At 38.3% G+C, this 22,312-nt stretch overlaps 1 protein-coding gene and 1 long non-coding RNA gene across 4 annotated transcripts; one reads left to right on the top strand and one right to left on the bottom strand.

The window, feature by feature from the left end:
* Nucleotides 1–7,844: 7,844 nt before the first annotated feature.
* LOC5566710 (PR domain zinc finger protein 5) lies at nt 7,845–22,262 on the bottom strand. The gene is made up of 8 exons (XM_021855650.1): nt 21,913–22,262; nt 10,309–10,431; nt 10,018–10,242; nt 9,658–9,882; nt 9,377–9,595; nt 9,069–9,311; nt 8,806–8,856; nt 7,845–8,410 (listed from the first exon to the last, which is right to left on the bottom strand). Exons 1-8 carry the CDS (start codon nt 22,102–22,104, stop codon nt 7,937–7,939), a joined length of 1,752 nt encoding a protein of 583 aa, XP_021711342.1. The 5' UTR covers nt 22,105–22,262; the 3' UTR covers nt 7,845–7,936.
* On the top strand, nt 10,448–12,159 carry LOC110679842. 3 transcript variants are annotated; one of them, XR_002502741.1, is made up of 6 exons: nt 10,448–10,487; nt 10,550–10,768; nt 10,824–10,926; nt 11,524–11,620; nt 11,682–11,752; nt 11,813–12,159. It is a non-coding gene; the product is annotated as an uncharacterized LOC110679842 (long non-coding RNA). The 3 variants fall into 3 exon arrangements; XR_002502740.1 differs by having other exon boundaries at nt 10,472–10,768; XR_002502742.1 differs by having other exon boundaries at nt 10,472–10,768; nt 10,832–10,926.
* Nucleotides 22,263–22,312: the final 50 nt, after the last annotated feature.

Genomic DNA, 22,312 nt, shown 5'->3' on the forward strand with positions numbered 1-22,312 from the left:
TCAATGTTATCTCAATATTCAATTATCGTTGAATTCATATTCAAATTATACTCAAAATCCCGACCAACCAGTCCTTATAATTCTTTATAGATCTTTGACCAACGATGGCGATCGCTAACGGTTCAAAACGAATCTATATCGATCGCTATCGAAAATCACTGACTGGTTGACCGGGATAGGATTCTATTTTGCAGTTTATTGACTTTATGAGAAAAATATGAAATAACTGGAATGAGCAGAGGGCATTGGTATACTTTTTACTTGAATATCTCCTGTTGTTTTCATCATTTCAAAACACGTATGTGTTGCGGTTACGGCAATAATATTTATTCTATAAATCTCTTCAATCTTGTTTGATAGTAAAATGTACAATAATAATAAAAATTACACAATGTTTTGATAAGAACAATAAATGTGTATTATGTACATTAACTTAGGAGCCAAACTGAGAGAAATTGACTAAATTTTTTTGTTTTGGATTTGTTATAAATGTTATGTTACCTAAGACCCTGAAATATAAGTTGTCGATATCCCCTCGTAGCTACTCTAAAACTGATTCTGAGTTTTTGAAACTTGTGCAGTATTCGCAGTTATCATTCTTAAGGAAATGCTGTTGAAAAAATGTACGTTATTGTTGGACTTACCGGATATTTTTGCAAAAAACATCGAAATAGTTGTATTTTTCTTAAATTTACTTAAGTTTCAAATATGTTCGCTTATAAATTGTCCAAATGTACTCTACTACATCTAAACAGCACGATGAAGAACTTAAGCAATCATCTAGTCCATTAAAAATTAATTTTGAATGTTGTAAGTTTGTTTTTTGTTAGGTGTACGAATATGGAATTGGGTCAAATTTAGACACAAATTCAATGCTTTTCCATTATTCGCAAGATTTAAGTAAATAAATACAGTTTATGATTGCCGAACAATAGATGACACCTATGACTTCCATTATAGATAAAGTATATCGAAGTCCATAGATCATTTAATGGTTTTATACCAACTTGGTATGAAAACAGTGCCCCGTACGAAAATGAAATTGAGTCACTGTATGACTATTTTCTATCTGCCTCTCTTTCATTCTTCTGCAAATATTTGCACTAACTGTCATTTCGACTGAATTGAAGCTTAGCGACGCTTCAACCCAGGCAAATTGACAAATCACTACAGAATGAAAGAGATGCAGGTAGAAAAAAGTCATACATTACAAAAATTTAGTAATTTTGTGACTACCCGTGGGTCTGAGTGTATGTTATATCCTTCATTGCATTTGTATGAGTAAAATAGTTATCACGAAGTTTGAATATTTCATAACTATTTTATATGTCTGTGTGCACAAAACGATAATGTATCATACCTTGGAACTGTCTACTTGGCTTACAATAGGCCTTTTCATGTGACAGGTCCATGTTTGCATTTGTTTACATCGGTGGAGGAACAGTGCAAACATTGAACATTCAATTGTGCTTCAGAATCAGCTGATTGAAGACGTTTCAAATCAGCTCATTGGGAAGCCGTTTGACAGTTCTTGTATGAAAATGACAGGCCCGTGTTTGCACTGGTCTTCCACCGATGTAAACAAATGCATACACGGAGCTGTCACATGAAAAGGCCTATCGAACGTTTGAGAATTCTGGTCAACCATTAGAGAAGGGCCTAACGGCATTGATAGTCGATGATGTTGCAAGTGGCTGTTCAGTCCAATTCAAATCGGCCACGCTTACCAATAGGGGATCATGCACAAATTACGTCACATTCCAAGGAGGGGGGGGGGGGGGAGGTGGTCAAAAAAGTTGCGTGGCATAATTTGTGCATCATCCGTAAGGTATTGTATGAGATGTCTCGAATCCTACGTTTAAGTATGTTTACTTATTTCAATGTCTACCGGCGAGGCCATAAGGCTATCCATGAGGACTTTCCGCGATAGGACTGACAGCTAAAAGTGTGCATGCAACCGAAACAGAAGGGTAAACAAAACATGCGAGTGTTACCAGAGCTTAACATTTTCCTTTGTAATCGAACGGTATTCCGATCGCGAAATGTCAAAAACTCTTGGTAAACAAAAAAAAACAGCTGATCGCATCTGTCTCATGGATTGCCTTATTGACTTTTGGCTTTACATTTAGCTAGAGTCCATTACACAACACTGCTGATGTTTCATCTCACTTAAGAACGGGTTCAGTCAAATCATGGAAAGGATTCTCAAAAATCAGCTACAGTGCCACATGCTGAAGTTCATGCACCCTAGCCAGCATGGATTTCTCAAGGATCGATCAACTCTCACAAGCTTGTTGGAAACGATTCAGAAGTTTAACGATGTGCTGGATGACGGCGGTCAGGTGCATGCGGTTTACTTTAACGTGTCTAAAGCGTTTGACACGCTCACACGCTCTGTTACTCGTCAAGTGCAAGGGCTACGGACTTTCTGATGGTACTATGAACATAATGCGCACATACCTTTCAAATCGGGCGTATCAAGTTAAATTGAATGGTGTGTCATCTAGGCCAATTTTGGCCACATCTGGCGTCGGTCAAGGATCGGTTCTTGGACCCTTGTTATACTGACTGTTTTTTAACGACTTACTTTAAGACTTTATTTGAGATAGCAGACTGGTGCTGGGCGTTTGCTGATGATGTAAAAATTGCTAAACGCATGACGACACGTTGCGACTGCAACAGACGATTGATGACATCACTCACTGGTGTGCTTCTAATGGCCTCGCTCTAAATGTGAGAAAGAGCAAACGCATCACCATACCTGAGACGAGACTCGCGAAGACGGTCTTCTTTTTCTGTGATTGGTGAGTTTTTTTCTTATTCCACTTTGTGCATACCAATTATGCGCATGCGCATACCAATTATGCGCATGCTGTTCAAATCCTCACATGAACCTCTCAGCAAAAAATGATTAAGTTTGCATCACATCGAATCATAAATAGTCATTTGAGTGAAATTTCATGCCAGCAAACGTAGCAGACATTAGAAATAATTAATCTTCTGCTTAGATTTATCAGCAACTTTGGAAAAAACTGCTCCGCCGACTGAGGTTTTTAATAACAGTTTACTTTGAACACAATACTTTTCACTTTTTCAGCCATAAAAACGGTGGGCTGCATTTGACGTTTCGTGAGAGGGGAATCTGGGCTGCATATGACGTTGATATTTTTCCTCTTCGCGAGTCTCTCTCAGCACCATACATATCGCGCCAGAAACGTCCCTACGAATCAACGTATTTTTTTGATGGAGTGCCACTGGAAAAGGTATCCTAGATACGTGACCTGGGTGTAATAGTTGACAGACGCTTGAGCTTTAGTCCACACGTTGACATGGTTGTAAGAAAAGCGACAAGGTTGTCTGGGTTCGTGATGAGGATATGCTTCAACCAACTTAATCCTATGATATCACTTTTTAACCGTATCGTACGCCCAATTTTAGAATACTGTTCACCATCATAGAACCTATGTTATTTGCAGTATGTAGAACGTATTGAAGCAGTGCAGCATACGTTCACTCGTTTTGTATACAGAAAATTTCATTTTCCATACGAGCCGTATCAGACTAGGATTAACCGTCTGCCGATGACATCATTATGTGACCGACGGCGCGTACTTGACATGTCTACGCTTCACCGACTTAGTGCATGGTTCTATCCACTGCAGCCTTACCAACGATCTCTAATATCGCTTTCCAACAAACGGTCTACGCCACGTGGATCTATTCTACGTTCCCAGGTCAAGAACAAACTTGTGTAAATCTGCGCCTTTATCTCGTTAATGCCGGACCTACAACGAGAGCTACAACGACGAGGACATCTTTGAGAATCTGCTTGATTTTTTTCAACGTCTATGGTTCATGGTCATGTAGAGCAATCGGAAGAGAAGAATCAGAGTCTTCATTGCGAATTTCGAATGGCCGCCTCTCTCCATCCTCTGTTCTGCCCCACGCTCGTCAAATTGCCGTGCACTTGATCCGCCCACCTCTCGCTCTCTGCGCTCTACGCCTTCGTGTAGCAACCGGATTCGAAGCGGAACCAACTTTACAGGGTTGCTGTCAGACATTCTTGCGAACACGCCCTGCCTATCGTATCCTTTCAGCGTTGGCCGCCTTCTGGATACTGGGTTCGCCGTAGAGTTGGGCGAGCTCGTGGTTCATTCTTCGCTGCCATAAGCCGTTTTCCTGCACACCGCCAAACATTGTCCTGAGCACCTGAGTTCGAAGACTCCTCCTCGTGCATCGTCCAGGTTTCATGCCCGTAGAGGACTACCGGTCTAATGAGCGTTTTGTACATGGTACATTTGACGCAGGTGTGAATCTTTTTTGACCGCAGCTTTTTGTGGAGGCCATAGTAGGCCCGACTTCCACTAATGATGCTTCTCCGTATTTCACGGCTGACGTTATTGTCAGCCGTCAGCAAAGATCCAAGGTAGACGAACTCGTCGACCACTTCAAACGTATCCCCGTCTATCGTAATTATGGTCGCATTCACCACCAGTCCAACATTTGCTGCCTCGCGTTTCGGGCGGGTGTACAGGTCTGTCACCATTTCAAATGTTCGGCCGACAATGTCCATATCATCCGCGAAGCAAACAAATTGACTGGATCTCGTAAAAATCGTACCCCGGCTGTTGAGCCCGACTCTCCGCATAACACCTTCTAGCGCAATATTGAACAATAAGCACGAAAGTCCATTACCTTCTCGTTGTGCCCGGCGGGATCCAAACGAACTGAAATGTTTGCCTGAAACCTTCACACAATTTTGCACACCTTTCATCGTCGCTCTTGTCAGTCTCGTGAGCCTACCGGGAAAGTTGTTCTCGTCCATGATTTTGTATAGCTCTACGCGGTCCATACTATCTTATGCCACCTTGAAATCGATGAAAAGGTGATGCGTTGAGACCTGATATTCACGAATTTTTTGGAGGATTTGTCGTACAGTAAAGATCTGGTCCGTTGTCGATCGGCCGTCAACGAAGCCGGCTTGATAACTTCCCACGAGCTCGTTTACTACAGGTGATAGACGATGGAATAGTACTTAATAGATCGCATTTAGAATGGTGATCGCTCGGAAGTTCTCACAATCTAACTTGTCGCCTTTCTTGTAGATGGGGCTTATTACCCCTTGCTTCCCCTCTTCCGGTTTTCTCAGATTGTGCCTATCAGCCGGTGCAGACAAATGGTCAGCCTCTCGGGGCCCATCTTAATGTGTTCAACTTCGATACCATCCTTACCAGCAGCTTTATTGTTCTTGAGCTGGTGAAAGGCATCCTTAACCTCCCTCAAAGTGAGGGCTAATTGGTTTATATCGCCCGAAGTGCTGACGAAGGCATTTCCTCCGTTGTCCCGTCTTTCATTGCCTGTGCTCTCAGCGCCATTCAAGTGTTCGTCTAAGTGCTGCTTCCACCTTTCGATCACCTCACGCTCGTCCGTCAAAATGCTCCCATCCTTATCCCCGCACATCTCGGCTCGCGGATAGAACTTGCGTGTTTCTTGAGACCGATACACAGTGTTGACCAGACTCATTTCCCCGAAATTCGAATTGTGAAGCCATTAACTGTTATAACTGTGCGTTGTATTCCTGAGATGGAGGGGGAGGTGGTTGGGCTTGAGTGTTGCACATGGGATCCGACAGTTTCGATCTCGGTGGGCCGCAATTCAAGTTTCGGTGAAATGATTCGCACTCACTCACTCACTCATTTCATTTCACCGAAACTTGAATTGTGGCTCTCCGGGATCAAAATTGATTTTGTGTGCAGTACTCAAGCTTAACCATCTGCTTTTCTATCTTAGGAGGATAGAGCATGGCTGTAGTAGTTCGTGGCTTCGTAGTTCAGAAAATGTTATTTTCGGGGAAATGAGTTTGAACAACACTGCCGATACAGCTGTTCCATCTCCTCCTGACGGAGTTTTTTCTCCCGAAACAGACGGGTCTGCTGTTGCCGTTTCCGTCTATAACGTACCACGTTCTGTACGGTCCCTTGCTGCAGCATAACCGCCCGCGTTGCATTCTTCTCCTCCAGAATGTCGGCCGTTCATCAAAACATTATATTTGGTTGCAAAGCTCGCCAGCGAAAATGACTAGTCTTAGGCCGTATCCATTGGTGGCGGATTAAAGACTTACCGTACCAATGATTAAGCGTAAAAACTCTTCTCTCCAAACCTGAGCGTTAGCTTTCACGATAACAATTTTCACGTCACATTTTGGGCACTGCTTCTCAGCTTAACTCAGTTATTAACAGAGCCTGCTATTTTAGTTATTAACTGAGAGTTTTCTATGTCAATTGATTAGTTTTGCATGTGTATTACGTGTGGCAGCTACTAAAATACGCAATGCCCTGGGAGTCGAGACAATTTGTAATCCAAAAACATTCTCGATCAGTAGGATTCGAACCCACGACCCTCAGCTTAGTCTTTTCTGAAACGCTGCGCTTTTATCGCAACGGCTATCTGTGCTTCACCGTAAGTCTTGTCGAGACAATCATAAAACGCATCCTGCAACTCGACTGGTTTATCGTTTGTTGGCACATTGATGTTGATCAGACTATAGTTGAAGCATTTGCCCGTTATTCTCAGTACCGTTTTGACTCATATTCCGAACACTTAAGGCCAACAGTGACTTCAAATGCATCTGATTGGCATAAATTGACTGATATTAGTGTAAATTTTAATTTCTTCGCATAACCTAACTGTTAGCTGTTGGGTGTACCAATAATAATGTTGATTAAATTAGTTTTAGTATTGTTTTTACGCAAAAGTATGGAACAACATTTTGATTCAAATGCCGAACACTGTGTTCATTCTGTCTCATATTCCGAACACCTTGATTCAAATTCCGAACAGCACGAATAAATCGTATCCAAATGGATAATTTCGCAAATAAATTCATCTGAGCTTGTTCTACTAGTCTCAAACTAGAGAATCATCACTACTGCCGCGGTATAAATTATATTGGAGACGTTAAAATTGAATTGCAATTGACTGCCATTTCCTTGTTATTTGGTGACATATTTCAGCGAAACATTTCAACCAAACCGCCATACAAAAACTGAGTGTTCGGAATGAGTCTGTTCGGAATTTGAGACAAAACGGTACACATATTCGTGAATTAACCGGTTTGTACCTCATAACACGCTTCGTTGGAATCCTTATCGCTGTCACTATTGTAGAAGCTATATTTGAAAGCTGTTGGTGACGACCTGAATTCAAGTTCTCTGAATCTAGGCCATCTAACTTTATGAACATTAGCTACACTCACTTCAACCTTCTGCAATTCACTCATACGAATTCATTCGTTGTCCTGAAATTCAAGATATCGAGTCTCCAATCATTGTCCTTATTTCGTTACCTGGACGGTAGCCGAAAGTATCGCTCTTCTTTGTCATCGTTTGACCAGAGGAAACATGAGGCATAAAGTTGTAAGAACCAGAGTTAAGTAGAACGCTTCTTCCTGGTTGTCGACTTGCCATTTAACAGCTTCTTTCAATAAGTACCTTAAAATAAAGAAAAGGTGATAATAATCGTAGAAACTTGTATCGCTAGGCTAATTGTTTTTTTTTCTGGGCTTCCGGAATTCTTTTGACAACCCTGGATATGAATTCCGATAGATGCATTTACTCCATACGGGAGAATTATGTCATTCATCCGTGGCGTTGTGAGTATTACATTACTCAATATTTTTTGGATTCAACAAATGAAATCAATCTACCGTGGATGTTATAATTCATCTGCTGCGTCAGGTGCGAATGGATCCGGTGATCAGCTTTACAGACAAGGCGAGGATGTTGCCATTTTGTTATTCAAGGTTTGTTCACTCTTTATGACAGACTGAAAATACAAAAACGAAACTAGATATGCCATGGTATTATTACTATCATTCGTCTCTGTAGATTGAAATACCAATACCTGCCACTTCATTATTTTTTAAGACAAAATAGCCTCAAATTAAAACATCTCCACCACTACCCATTTCATCGAATTTTCCCCTTCTGCGGCCATCAGACAGTGACCGCGGAGGATCGATCGAGTGTTTCCGACAAAAAGCCCACCACCACTGAAAAGCAGCAATTCCACCAAACTTGAACCGTTCGGCTTTCTCCTGGAAACATCCGAACCGACTCATAAAGTCTAATATGCTGCTCAAGGACTGTTTAGTTCGCTTGCTGTGCGTTTTGTGCGACATCGAACAGGCAAAATTCAAAATGGCGTCTTCCTCATTCTCGCTAAGCACCAGCTCGTGAAGAATGGCCATTCGATTGCCCTTTCCTAGGATATTGTCGTATAGGGTCCCTTTCGGTACGTTGTACTGCTTACTGGCCTGGCTAATGCCAGTTTGCTGCGTAACGACGGCCGTTATCGCTTCCTGCAGCTGATTTTGGTTCCAGACCGGGGGTTTCGGACCCGCACCTGGAATCTTGAAGAGAAAGATTTGATAGTATCGCCGAATGATAAATTAGGTTAGGTGTGTGAAGAACCACAGGACTTTAAAATAAAAGAAATAATTATTTCGCTTTGTAGATATAAATATACAGTTTTTCAGACCGGACCAAGTGTATTTCAATGATTTCAGTAAAACGAACTCTTAATATTCGGAATAACTGTATTATTATTTGCTGATACTTATATTAGAACTTATCTATTCGATTGCATCAAAAAGATCAGAATTATGAGTTCTTCAGTAATCTGTACAAGGCCAAAATATCATGTAGTCCGTTCTGTCTAAATACCGGCCATATAATAATAGTATAGTTAAAAGGGAAGAAACATGAAAAAATAAAGAAAAATAGCATTTTACACTAAATTAATTACCTTCACTCTTCTCCACTTATCCTTTGGAAAGCTGTCTTTATGATGTTTTCTCTAGAATAGACACAAATTAACATTCAAGAATATTGATCATTTATAGAGTTCCCTGAAGGATAACTGTATATCCTTCAGGAGTTTTTGCAGTTTTAAAGCAATGTCGCTAGAAGAAAGATTGGTTGGTAGCACTCCCAACTAATTTCACATAGTATGGCTGCCTGGAGGATAGCTACCGAACGATGAAAGGTTTCAAACTGCATAAAACGTACCTTATGTCGATCCGCTATGGTACTTGTGGTAAACCTGAGCTCGCACAGATCACATGGCACTGAATGGTCACAGTTGAGGTGCCGCTGCAAACGCAACTCATTGCGGTAGGTTTCGGAACACAGACTGCACGTAATGTTCTCCTGTTGCAGGTGCGTTGTTTCATGGCGCGCTAGCATATGCTTGACATGGAATACCTTTGGGCACTTGGAACACTTGTATCGGGGATTCGTGTGGGTAATCATCTGCAAAGCAGAGGGCTCAGGTTATTAGTTAACGATATTGGTACGAATAAATCTGATTGACCGACCCTGTGGTATCTCATTCTAGTATCACTAGGGAATTTAAGACCACAAAACTTGCACGCTTTCGTTTTGGACGAGTTCCCCTGATAGTCTTTATTGCATTTGCTGGGATCCTTCTCGTACTGTGAGGAGTCTTCCGAATCCATGGGTTCAATGAGATCATCTTCTTCCAGAGGTTCTTCCTTAACATTGATTCCCTGTTCCATTATTATTTTCTCGTTGTACTGGAAAAATAGGAAATAAGGTCACAACTAAACCGGACTAAAGTTCAAAGAAATAAGCCAACCTTGAGATCTTCCGATAGATGTGTTCTATCGCTATGGTTTTCCTGACCATGTAGTTCTGTTTCTTCAACTGAGATTTCCATTTTGATAGTTGTATTCACGTTATGGTGTGAATCGAAAAGATCTTCGAGATCAGACTCTTTGCTACTTCCACCATTATTCCTCGAATTCAGAACTGAATTTGTTGTACGTCGAACATTGTGCAAAGATCCAGATTGGGTGGAACACTAAAAAGGATTTAACAAAATAATAGTTCTTCTTCTTTTTCTTGGCAATGGCATTACGTCCTAAATGGGATATGGCCTGCTGAATGAATAGCTTGTTTGGCATATGGACGTTAGGCATAAAGACCTCATATATACCTTGTGAGCTTGAAGTTCATAGTCATCGCTGAAGACCATTGTACAAATACTGCATACGATCATCTGATGATCAGTTTCCATGTGTTTTGATAACAGATTCCAATCAGGCAAAACATGGTCACAAACGGGACACTCGCATTTGATGGTGGCAACTAGCTCCTCTGCTGGCGAAGCACTTTTAGTTCTGATCTTACCAAACCCTTCGTTGCATCCATCGTGACATTCCTGCAATTAACGAATGATTCAAGCTTTGAAACAAAATCTACAATGCAATAAACAATCTTTACTCACGTGAAGATGTTCCCAGTAGGCACTCTCTTGGTATACACGTTGACCGGTGCACAGTAAACATTTGTACAGTTTGCAACTAGCTTTCACTTCCTTATAAGTCGGCTTTTCAGTTTCACCCGCAGCCTTTAAATAAAAGCAGTATAAATATAAATTTAAAAACTATTTTAAGTTATAAGTAGGTAGGTACACGACCCTCGTAATATTGAGTATGCTTAGATTATAATTTTTGCTTTGTAAACAGTTTCAGATAATATTTCGTTTGAGAAAATTGATTCTTGGCACACAAGTGCCTCGGTCTAGATACCTCTGGACACAGCCTACAAGGCATCGACAAGATTGAAGTAGGCTGGTAGGTTTAGCCTTAAAGTGTATATCAGCGTATCTAAGCGTGCTTCGTGTCACGAGATTGCTCATAGAACACAAAAAACCCAAGCTGAAGGACCATAAGGCACTAGAGAAGGTTGATTAATTTCAAATAAAGATAGGACTTGCTGCTAAATTTACCATACAAAAAGTTTTACAGAAAAAAAACTAAGTATTTTGGAAAAATGTCGAATATTCCAAAGATACTTTGAGATACCCGCATAGAAAAATACAATTTGCCGCACATTCCGAACAGTAAGTATCTTATAACTGATAAGGTAAATGTTTCACAAACAGTTGCTATTGTGTTGAAAAATATGAAGCACAAAGTGAATAACTATAAAATGTTGTTTAAGTAATTCATACCAAACAGTAAAAATATAACTTAGTGTGCTGAAATTGTTCAACTATATTGGAACGAAATTTCTTTCGATTTTGTTGAAATGTTTTATTCCCTTTTGTCGAATGGTTTTACTGCATTTACTATATATAACTTATTTCCAACAGTTTGGCAAACAGTTGCCCGCTTTGGTATTTGTGAGTGATTTTCATTATGCACGCTTGAAAAATTATTAGTAACTGTATGCTAACAAAAATAAATGTTTATATTTTTATTGAAAAAATAAGCACATGTTTTTACAAAATTGTTGTTACATATTCCTCAAACAAACTCAAACTGTGTTTGATTTATAGACCAAATTAAAAAAAAAAGAAAAGTAAAAATTTATTTTGATCTAAGTATGAAAGATATACAAACGCTGAGTTGATGTTTTTTAAGCGTGCATTTTCCTGCACAGATTTTGCAAACGCCAAAGAAAGACGAAAAAATGAAAACAAATTGAAATCTTCCAGGTTCCGAGAATTTGTTCGGTTTCCACGTTCCAGAGGACTTGCCAAGCGGTATTGCTGCTTACTTCCAATGCCGCGATGTTTGAAGGACATACAAAACGTAAGTACTTAACCGTGGATCAAAGGTAAAACAAAATACCGAACATTTTCGTCAATTGCAGCTCAATCAGATCATAGGCCGGAAAGGGATAGTAGGATAATAATCGTCAAATCATCGTCCCACTGCTCTCAGGTAAAAATTAAAAGAAATATTTGTCAACTCAAGTTTTAAAACGCTTCTTTTACAATGCAGTTTCTCGAGAACCGGACCAATTTCGACTCGGAAGTTGCTAGCAAGCACCACAAGCCAAGGAAGATGCCAACCCTTCTTGAATTCGTCCTGTGGAAGCGGAAACTACGAGCAACGTATTTTGGACAAAAAAGCTGTGATTCTCGTTTGTTACTTTTAATTTGAATAATTTCTGATATTTTATTGCAGACATAGTTTGATTATATTTCATTTACATATAACAATATAACAAGTTGGGAAACAAGTTTTCTCAACATAGGCAGCTTACCGCAGGTACACCTCAAGGATCGTGCCTTAGTGCTCTCTTGTTTAGCCTATTCATCAACAGCCTTCCAAATAATCTGCAGCGCGAATATCACATGTATGCCGATGACCTACAAATTTATATTTCTGGTCCGACTAGCGAAATAAATTGGCTTATTCTGACGATCAACCAAGACCTTGCCACTATCGAGGAATGGGCTAACGCCAACGGGCTCTATCCTAATCGCAAAAAGACACAAGCTATAGTTTTTTTTGCAAAAACGGAATTGAACCTGCCCCAGTTTTGAATGTGTCATTCTGCGACGAGACTATCCAGTTCAGCCACAAAGTTGTTAATCTTGGGCTTAGCATGGACAGTGGTCTGAAGTGGACTGAGCAAGTCAACGGCACCGCGTCAAAGGTTTTCAACGTTTTGCGGACTTTTCGTCGTTTTGGACCTGTTCTTAGGACTGAAGTGCGGTTAAAACTGGTCTAATCAGTTATCATGCCGATTTTTACATACTGTGATTCAGTCTACTTCCCTGGGCTATCAGCAGCACAGAAGGAGACGCTTCATAAATGCTACAAAGCTTCTCTAAGGTTCGTCTACAACATGAGAAGTCGAACTACCACCGTACCTGTAAGAACCGCAATAGTTGGACAAGATCTGCCCGACAATTATCATTGGCTGCTTCATGAGACAAGTATGGTTTAACACTGTACCAGAATACTTACAACAACATCTTCCCAGAAGCCAAATGGATCGAACGCGAAATTTCACGATGCCAACGAACACAACCACTGCAAGGAAGAGTCTGCTAAACTACGGAGTAGCTGTTTGGAACGCTCTTCCTGTCGATATTAAAACGAAACCTTCTGTTTCTACCTTCAAATCTGCCCTACGAGCACTATATTGATTCATCAATAATTTACAATTAGCAATCATTGAAAATTGTTATTTACTAGTTCTCCAATATGTAGTTTTCATTTTGTGACTTCCTTGACCCGATAAAAATGTTAAAGCTGGTTATTGTAAGATTAATAAATACAATTACAACAAAAATAATAAAACAATTTGTTTCAAATATTTACAGTGAGAAATAATGTAATAAAAAACATTTATCACCAAATTCGAATTTTGTTTATCTTAATGTATAAACGTATCAGTACAGTATAGAATATTGTTAAACTACCGTAACTTACCATAAATAAACAATTACGTATACGTTATTTCTTTTCATTTATATTTTATAGTTGTCCTATTTTATAACTGTTTGCGAAAAGGTGGATTGCACGAAAAAATGGACAATATATCCGTCATTTGGCAAACTGTAAACGACAAATTTTGTTTGAAAAAATCGACGTTTTTGAATGGTTACATAACTTAACCGCCTATTCCCCATACTGTTATTTTCCTGATTACAATTTCCCAAACAGGCAAAACCGTGCATGGTAGGGTTGGTTTATTGTTATTTTTGATGTTATTAGGAATCATCGCGATATTGTTTTACATTGTAATGGATAGTTCGTGAAACAGTAGATGATTATGCGGGTATTTATAAGACAAGTTGAAGATTTCTAGAATAAAAATTCAGAACATACACGGAGAAAACAAAAAACTCATATTTAAGTATTTTTAATTTACTTTTGAGTTATTTTTTTCTCCCTATTTAATTCGCTCCTTCTGCTGTTGCCAGAGAGCGAAGAGCAAAACAACCCAAAACCCGAACCTTTGTGCGTTACCTCAAATTTGAGTAAGTGGCATAGTAGGGTCGATGTACCAATAGCCGCATAGCTAAGAACAAAAAATCATAGAAAATCGAAAAATAACGCTAGGTCATTATTTTTACATCATCTGAAAGCTTTTTATCTTGGTTTTGTGGGAAAAATATGAAAACTACGAAAACTCAAATGTTTGTATTTATTATCGCGTGTGCCACTATAGGAATACATGTGCCTATAGTAGCACTATTTCTAATTCCTGTTCCTATAGTAGCACTAGCATCACGGCGTTGGAAAAATACTTATCAAAATCGTATTTTACAAAGTTTTTATATTTTTCCTACACAGTGTGGATCAAAAGCTTTCGATTGATGTAAAAAAGTTCTTATTTCATCAATTATTTTGTATAATAAAAAATAGTTTCTCTCAGTAGTAGGAACAATAGGTTAAGTATAGGCGCAAGGGAGCTCAAATTTTAAGCAAAACCAATTATTTCGATCATTTTTTGAACGAAATCAAGCTGTGTATCAATGGTACTTAGATAAATAGCTCCTGACCTTCATGTCAAAAAATATTTTGAAAAGATTTATAGCAAAAAGGCCGTAAAAAGCCACTAGTGCGACTATAGGGGACTGTCCACTAAGGGAACACCGACCCTACTGGATGTTGAGTAATTTGATCTGCCGGTTGAGTGAAAAAACTTAGCCAGTAGGTAATTTTTCGCATGGCTTCCACTGAAAACAACTTCTACCCCATCAACTCAAAATTAGGTTAACGCACGAACCCCCGGAATTGAGTGGAAGGAACACACTTCTGAGTATTTCATTTTCTCAGTGTAGGGTGCAGAACCACCTGGAAACTTCCATGATTAACTTTGGCATGGGGGTTTTATCTTTAAAATTGTTTCGCATATTTAATGGATAGCCCCTAGCACAAGTCTGACAAAAGATTGAATTATTTTAAATACATATATCATAAATAATTGCAATACGGGAGGGAGTCAGATTTCTTTTCGTTTCAGAAAGCGAGTAATGACGCTTAAGTCAAGGCTCTATAGCCAGGACACACGGAAGAAATACCTCTGCCCCATCCCAGGAAGTGGACCACAAGCAACAATAGAGTGCGCATTTGGGTGATATTATGTATCCGGTAGAAATCAAGACCAACATTTATTTATAATTATTGTTTTCTCGGGCCCCGTGCGTCGCAGCTAATATGTGAATAGTGCGCTGTGTTCATAAAAATCGTAAGAATGCAGCGCCACACTAAAAAACTGATTTCAAAATCGCGCGAGTTGAGGCGCGTCGCGAGTCTCACTGGCGCGATCCGGTTTGGTGGCGGTGCGACAATATGAATAAAAAAACTTTGAACTTTACTACATGTAGCATCTACTCAAAAACAAAATCCACAAAGTTCACTACACTTTTGGTATGAATAAAAAACTTTTCGAACATGTAGTACTTACTACTTTCGAACATGAGCAGTGACTGCAGTGCACGTTAAGAAATTTCCATTCAGAGTGCAGAGTGATTCTGCACGTAAAGAACAATCTATTCAGAGTGACGCCTAAAATTAATACAATCATGCATATGAAGAAAATGCATGGAATCTAATCGATTACGCGACAATTTGCACAAATCATGAAGGTGCTGTTATTTGACAAAATTTGTAGTGTAATTTTGCGATTAGTCTGGTATTCTCTTTATGGGTGATATGAATAAAAAACGTTGTACTTTACTACATGTAGCATCTGCTCAAAAACAAAATCCACAAAGTTTACTACACTTTTAGTATGAATTAAAAACTAAAAATTAAAAATTAACCATTGCTTCGTTTTAGGTTATATTCTTGAGGTCACACTAATACTAGTTCAAAACTGATACTATACGTACACCAACACAATCAAACATGTTAACTGCAATCATCAATTCATTTCAAAATTGTTTTCTGTCAATCAAAAATCCTTTGTATCTCGGCCTAAAAACGAATACTAATAATTTTTTCAACAAATGGTGAACATTTCAGTTCTAATCTAATTAATCATAATGAAAAATATGTCATTTCTTTGAATAAATGCTGATATATTGGACATGGTACACTTCCCCCTACTTTTTAATGGGATGGGGTAAGTGGATATAATGCTTGATCCAAGTAAATCGGCAGACTACTTACGCGGATTTTGAAAAGTTTTGTTATCCGCAAATGTTGTTTTCCTTTAACTTTATTTCATTCCTAGCTTATATTTGTCAAACTGACCAAGGAAAATTTCAATTAACCCACCTAATTTTTTAAAATATTTTCTCTGGTATGAAAAATATAAAAAAATATATCTCGCAAAATTCAAACAAAAATGTGGGTGGTTTATCTAGGCTGTAATGCTAAAGAGCTCAATATACAAATCTGAGTTTCTTTCGGAAGCATCGTTAGCAGTAATCCTACAATACTGCTGTATAACTTAAGTGTATGAAATGGATGAGTTTTCTCCACAATATTTGAGTTACAATGCATTTTTTTGTTCGAAGTGGTGTGAACTAATGTATTAATATTTTTCATAATATTTTGGTAAAATGAAGATTATTTTTATGTTAAAACTTTCAAGACATGTTGCATAGTACTAATAACAAGAATGGAAGTAATATCTTTCTTACTATACGAATTTGTTTTGAGAATAGGTTTTTTTTTTTCATTGGTGATCCCCCACCATGGTGGGGCAAGTGGATCATGTAGCCCAAATTGTCAAGTCCCTCATACTCAATACATAGTAATCAGTAAAATCGAAACAAATGACTATTTCAAGTGTATAAGTCCCTCATTTATTATGCACAGAAAAAAGTTTCAATTACAATATTCACGTTAGCTTGACATAAAGATGAAGTTAACTATTGATTTTTCTGTATCCACTTACCCCACGGTACCTTACCTGGCTTGTTTGATACAACATCTGTGAATAATCCCAAACCAAAATTTGTCGTTGAAATCTCTTATTTCGGCTCTTAAATGGACAAAGGAAATCCATAGTTGATGTTACTACTGAATACCGCCTGAATATTATTTTTTACTACCATACACTATTATAGAGTTGAATCAAAGACAAAATAAAGAACTCCATGTTCCTTGAAGTTGCCCAAAATGTTATGGCACATAACGTAATAGCGCAAAATCTAGAATGCCATGAAAAGTGTACTGCGATCTGTCAAACTTGGGTACCTTTTGCAGTACCAAGACACCAAATGCAGTACTAGAGATGATACTTATTCTGCTTATTCTGAACCCGACTACCATGGTTTCTGGTTGAATAGTAGGAAAGTTATTGCCGTTATGTTCAGCATATTCTTTATTTCAAATGATAAAAACAGCAGGATTTATTTCAGTCATTTTTTAATAAATGGGGATCAATTTTGTTGGTATAATTCAAAGAATGCTGAATATATTTGATTATGGTGCTTTTGACAGAGGACATAGGATAACTTTTTGAATAACAAGGTTCGTAATTGGGTCCTAAAATTTTAATGAAATCTTGTTTTTGTTCAATAACACGAAAGAGCATGTTATTGCAATTACTTTAGCAATTTTTCCCGCTCAAATAACGGCTATATTATTGTTCATTTAGTTAAGGAATAGATTCTCGTGCACATTTTCAACGTGGAAAAATAAATACGCACACGTCAGTTTATATGGCACTTTCATAGAAGCACGCACCTTGCATTCAATGTACAATCCAACATAATGCGTTACATGTGCGTTACTTGTTAGTTTTGTTAGCTACGACACCATCCAATATATGGCAAACATGGTGGGAGAATATTTTGGTGGGACAAAATTATTTAGGTGTGAGTCTATTAGAGGGCAAAATCCTCAATATGTTTGAACTTTAATTTAAAAATTGGGTCCATAAATGAACCTTGACACTCTTGATCATGTTTGACGTTCGGTTAGTCGACAAAAACACCACTGGGGTTTTAGTTTTAATAATAGAGGTAATAAACTATAGAAGAGTGCATGGTGACGTCACGATAAATTCTCCTTCTTTGTCCCTCTTTCATCACGCTCAATTGACTGTCCTGCTCTTTGACACTCACTGCTGGAATTGTTTAGATTTTTTTTTATATGGAGTTGACATTCACTGCTGGAATTGTTGACATTTTTTTTATATGGAGTTTCGAGGTTAGGTCAGGCGTGCAACGATCTACACTGATAAAAATCCACACGCTCGATCTGTGTGTTTAAAATTATGGATTTATTCATGAACGTCCATATCGATTTGCTATGATTTTCTTGCAAACTTCGTGTGTGTTACACATTAAATTCCTGTGTTTTGCTTCATGGATTGATTCATCAACCGACAACAGGGATTCCATATTTTTTCCACATAAGTTCCCGAAGCTTTCTCTTCAGATTCGTATGTGTCAACCTATGGACGCATAGATCATCAACCCATGGGATGCATAGTGAACTGAATTGCGGTTGGACCTCGTGTCGAACGACAGTCATCATCATGCTTCCAAAGAGAAGAAGCAAATTTTGAAGCTGAAAGTGTTAGATGAAAATTTGTGAATTCGATTTTTCTTTTATTAGTGAAGTTGACCGATATACGAGAATTCTACCTTTCTATAAGAAAACATTGATTATAATGTATAGTTTAGTAGAAAAATCGGATTCCACTAACAGATTTTCCTGGCTTTCAGTTTCGAAAAAAATGGAATATGCTTATCCCTGGCTTCCCAAATTATGGATTTGTGGCGCCCGCTTGTTGCTGGCTCACGGGTTTGAAAAAAAAAATCAAGAGAGCTTGCGACAAGCAGAGGAGCCTCGGATCCATATTTTGGGGAGCAAAAGTTTTTCTACCAAATTTCTTCTTTCAGTCCCATGACATTTATGTTCTATCACACATGACTATCTAAAGCTACTACATTTCGAATTCAATAAGCAAATCAGTTGGTTTTCATGATTTAATATTTGGAAATTCATGTTTGTTTCACATGACAACCTAATGTTGATACACATGTTATTATACCGTGAAATCAATGATAAAATCCATATGGCTACCACACTCAAATCATGTGGTTTACCTCATTGCGCAAATCTATAAGTAAAACACACGACCTTGACGTGTAGATTTTTCTCAGTGTATAGAGGAAGAATTTCGCTGGCGTCGCTGCCAGAACATCTTTTGCTGGCGGAGATAGGCGGGGCTATAAATGTCAACGCAAAAAAGTACACGGAGACGGAATTCAACTCAATTTTGGGTTGTTTCAACGCAATTCCGTAGTTGAGCCCAATAACTCAATTTTGGATAAATTTCCAAGGTCCCCACTAGGTAGTTTGGCTTTAATTCCATTAAAAAAATATACTCAATTTTGGGTTGATTTAACGCAAAATTGAGTTCTTTCGACCCAAACATAAGAAAAGTTGCATTTACCCAAATTTGGCTAATTGGGCCAAAGTATCCCCATTGGGTAGATGCAGCTCTCTCTATTTTTGACAACATTCGTGTGGGAGAAAGAGAAAACCGAGAGATTTTGGGTTGAAACTATAATTGATATACTTAATTTTGGGTAAAGTAAACTCAAAAATTAGGTAAAAATATTTCTCCGTGTATGCAGTTTGACACTTATGTACCCGACATGTTCCTGAGCGAGAACAAAGGGAACAGCAGCGACATTCGTCCTCTATGGTCTTATCCATTGGTGTACTAAACTGACTCGGTCGAATAATTTTGACACTAGAGCGGGTCCAGATCACGTGGTGATCATACGGGAGCGTGCCCCGCTCAAGTGTCACAATTCTCAGACCGAGTGAATTTAGTACACCAATGGATTAGACCATAGTTTTCTATCTCTATTGTTTTAACACTGCAACCCATGGACTTATCCACGGTCTTCTTTTATTGTCGATTTTCTTTTTCTTTTCCGTTCTAAATGCGGGCCGTGAGTTTAAGCCAAAATCCAAAAATAACCTAAAACAATGTTTTTTGAACTCAAACTAAAGGAAAACATTAGAAAATTGAGTAAACATGTGTTATTGGCCTAAACATAAGCGTTTGGCACTAAAATTGGGACAGGGCTTTAGGACCCTATTAAGATTATTTTTACAAACAAGTTTAATCTATTGTTAAGAACAAAATGTTGGTAGACCTCGAAAAAAAAAAACATTTCATATTTTTTAAAATTATGCTGAAATTATGTTGTGAACCGAAACTCTTTCAGTACTCACTAATGTCCCTATTACAACCAAGGGTGGAGGGCGGCTGTCAAATGGGAGTAAAATTGAAAAGCCGCCAACCTAAGTCCAGAACCAGTTTTAAGGCTTAACGCGGAAAAGTAAAAAATATTGTTCGCAAAATTAGAGGTAATCGGTGCGCTTGAAAGATATTGTTTGCAAGCAGTTATTTGCTACGTTCTACTGCAGTGCGCTGTTGGCAATTTAATCAGCAAATTCGGCGTAATTCCCAAAATGGATGTTTTCTAGAAAATCGATTACGCCTTCACCATTGTTTGGTCGGAATTTTGTATGGTTGTTTACTTTTTAGAACCAGCGACACGTAGGGGTAGCAGTAAAGAGCCGCCAGTTCCACCCTTGATTACAACAGATCCAGCAACAAAACTGTACGTTTTAGTTAGAATTATTGGAATTTTTAACAAAAATCATTGAAAACGTGATATATTTTTTATAAATTTGTTTAAGTTTTAATTATATTTTTTTTTTCAAATATACAAAAAAACTTCTGAACAACATTTTTAAGCACTTGAGCAATCATAAAGAGCATTAAGGTTTAGTTTTAAGTGTCGTATGTTCGAAGTTCAATAGGAATATGGAGGGTAAATTCTAGACACGAATTCAATACTGTTCCATCATTCCAATTCTAGAAAGATTCGCGAATCAGGCGAAACTGACAAAATGTACACAATTTAAGAAAATATAGCGTTGAAATTGTAGCTCGATTGTCTATTCACTGCACTTGATCTTTTTCCCTATCGATAATTTAACTATTCAAAAAACGCAAATTTGTAGAAGACGAAACTTCACCTCATGTCATTTGTTTTTGTTTATCAAAGTGATGGGCGCATCTGAAACTGAAATCAAAACATGGCGAGAGTAAACGGCGACACTGCAAACAAAAAATAAACAAGGCGTACATGGCGGGCTTAATTGAAACCAGAATGTAAACACGGCGCAAAAGTAATAGGCGACACTGAAAATAATATCGATTACAGGCTCATAACATTGGGCGATACTGGCATCCTTGAGTGCGTTTAAGGCGAAACTTCATAATATTTTTTTAGTAAGGAGAAGCTAGGGGAATTGTAGAAGAAGTGTGTGGTATTGATGAGGATTTTAAAACTAGGTTTATGAAATGTGTATTAAAGTGGAAAGGTTAAAGTTTGAGTATATTTTCTCCAATTGGGATTAAAAATTGCACATGAGAATTTCATTGGTTATTTTCTCATTGTAGTTGATTTGTCAGATAGGCCCTTATCGCGAATCCCTCTCGAATTCTATATAGCAAGCGTGTGCGAGAATAAAGGCGTAAGTCACATGATCGATTTCTCCTCATCGATCCTCTCTTCTGTGAATAAAAATGACAAGATGCGGGTTTGCTAGCATGTTTTCACTCCAGAACGCTAGGCAGCAATGGAGTCTTGCGTCATGAGGTGAAAAAATGCTGACAAACTTGCTTCTTGTCGTCTTTATTCACAGAAGAGAGGATCGATGAAGAGAAATCGACCATGCGACTTACGCCCTTATTCTAGCACACGCTTGATAGGTATACGAAAATGAATGGAAAAAGTTTATGATTGTCGAACAATAGATAACGCTTATGACCTTAAAAATTTATAAAATATATTGAATTCATAAATCAGTAGAATGTTTTTTTACTAACTCGATGTTAAAACTGTGTCCTGCACGAATATGAATTTGAATCACTGTATTTTACATTAGAGGGTAAAAATATTAATATATTTTTGATCGTAAGCCTGCCCAATGCATATAACGCCCTTTTCAATGTAAAAGTGGTTCAAGGATTACTTTGATTAAATACTAAATATAAGAATTGGAATCGCTAGAGTCCAAAAACCAGTTTTCCAAGGATTGCATGGCCTACTGAACGTTATGTTTAACCATGGTCTGCAACTTACCGCACAAAGATCCTGGTGATCCCACAATTCCTCCTTGCTAAGATAGTCCCCATCACAGGTGGAACACCGGAACACGGCTCGGTTCGCTGGGAACACCTGTCGGTGTTGCTGCAGTTCCTTTTTGAGGTGCTCCTCGCGGCACACAGTGCACCGGACTTTGGGCACTTTACTTTCAGTCGGCAGTGTGGTCATAATCGTATCCGATTCCACGATTTTATCACATTGATTGAACGTAAACTAAATTGATTATTACTGTAATGTATTGGAACAAAACCAAAATTACATTATCGTTATTTTTTTTTCAGAAAACAATCTTTACACAACTGGCACTGTTATCAAACAAACTTTTGTTTAATGTGAAAAACGCTATGAAAACAACACGCTAAACCTGATCCATGCA

Source organism: Aedes aegypti, chromosome 3, assembly GCF_002204515.2.
Source record: "Aedes aegypti strain LVP_AGWG chromosome 3, AaegL5.0 Primary Assembly, whole genome shotgun sequence".
NCBI lineage: Eukaryota > Metazoa > Arthropoda > Insecta > Diptera > Culicidae > Aedes > Aedes aegypti.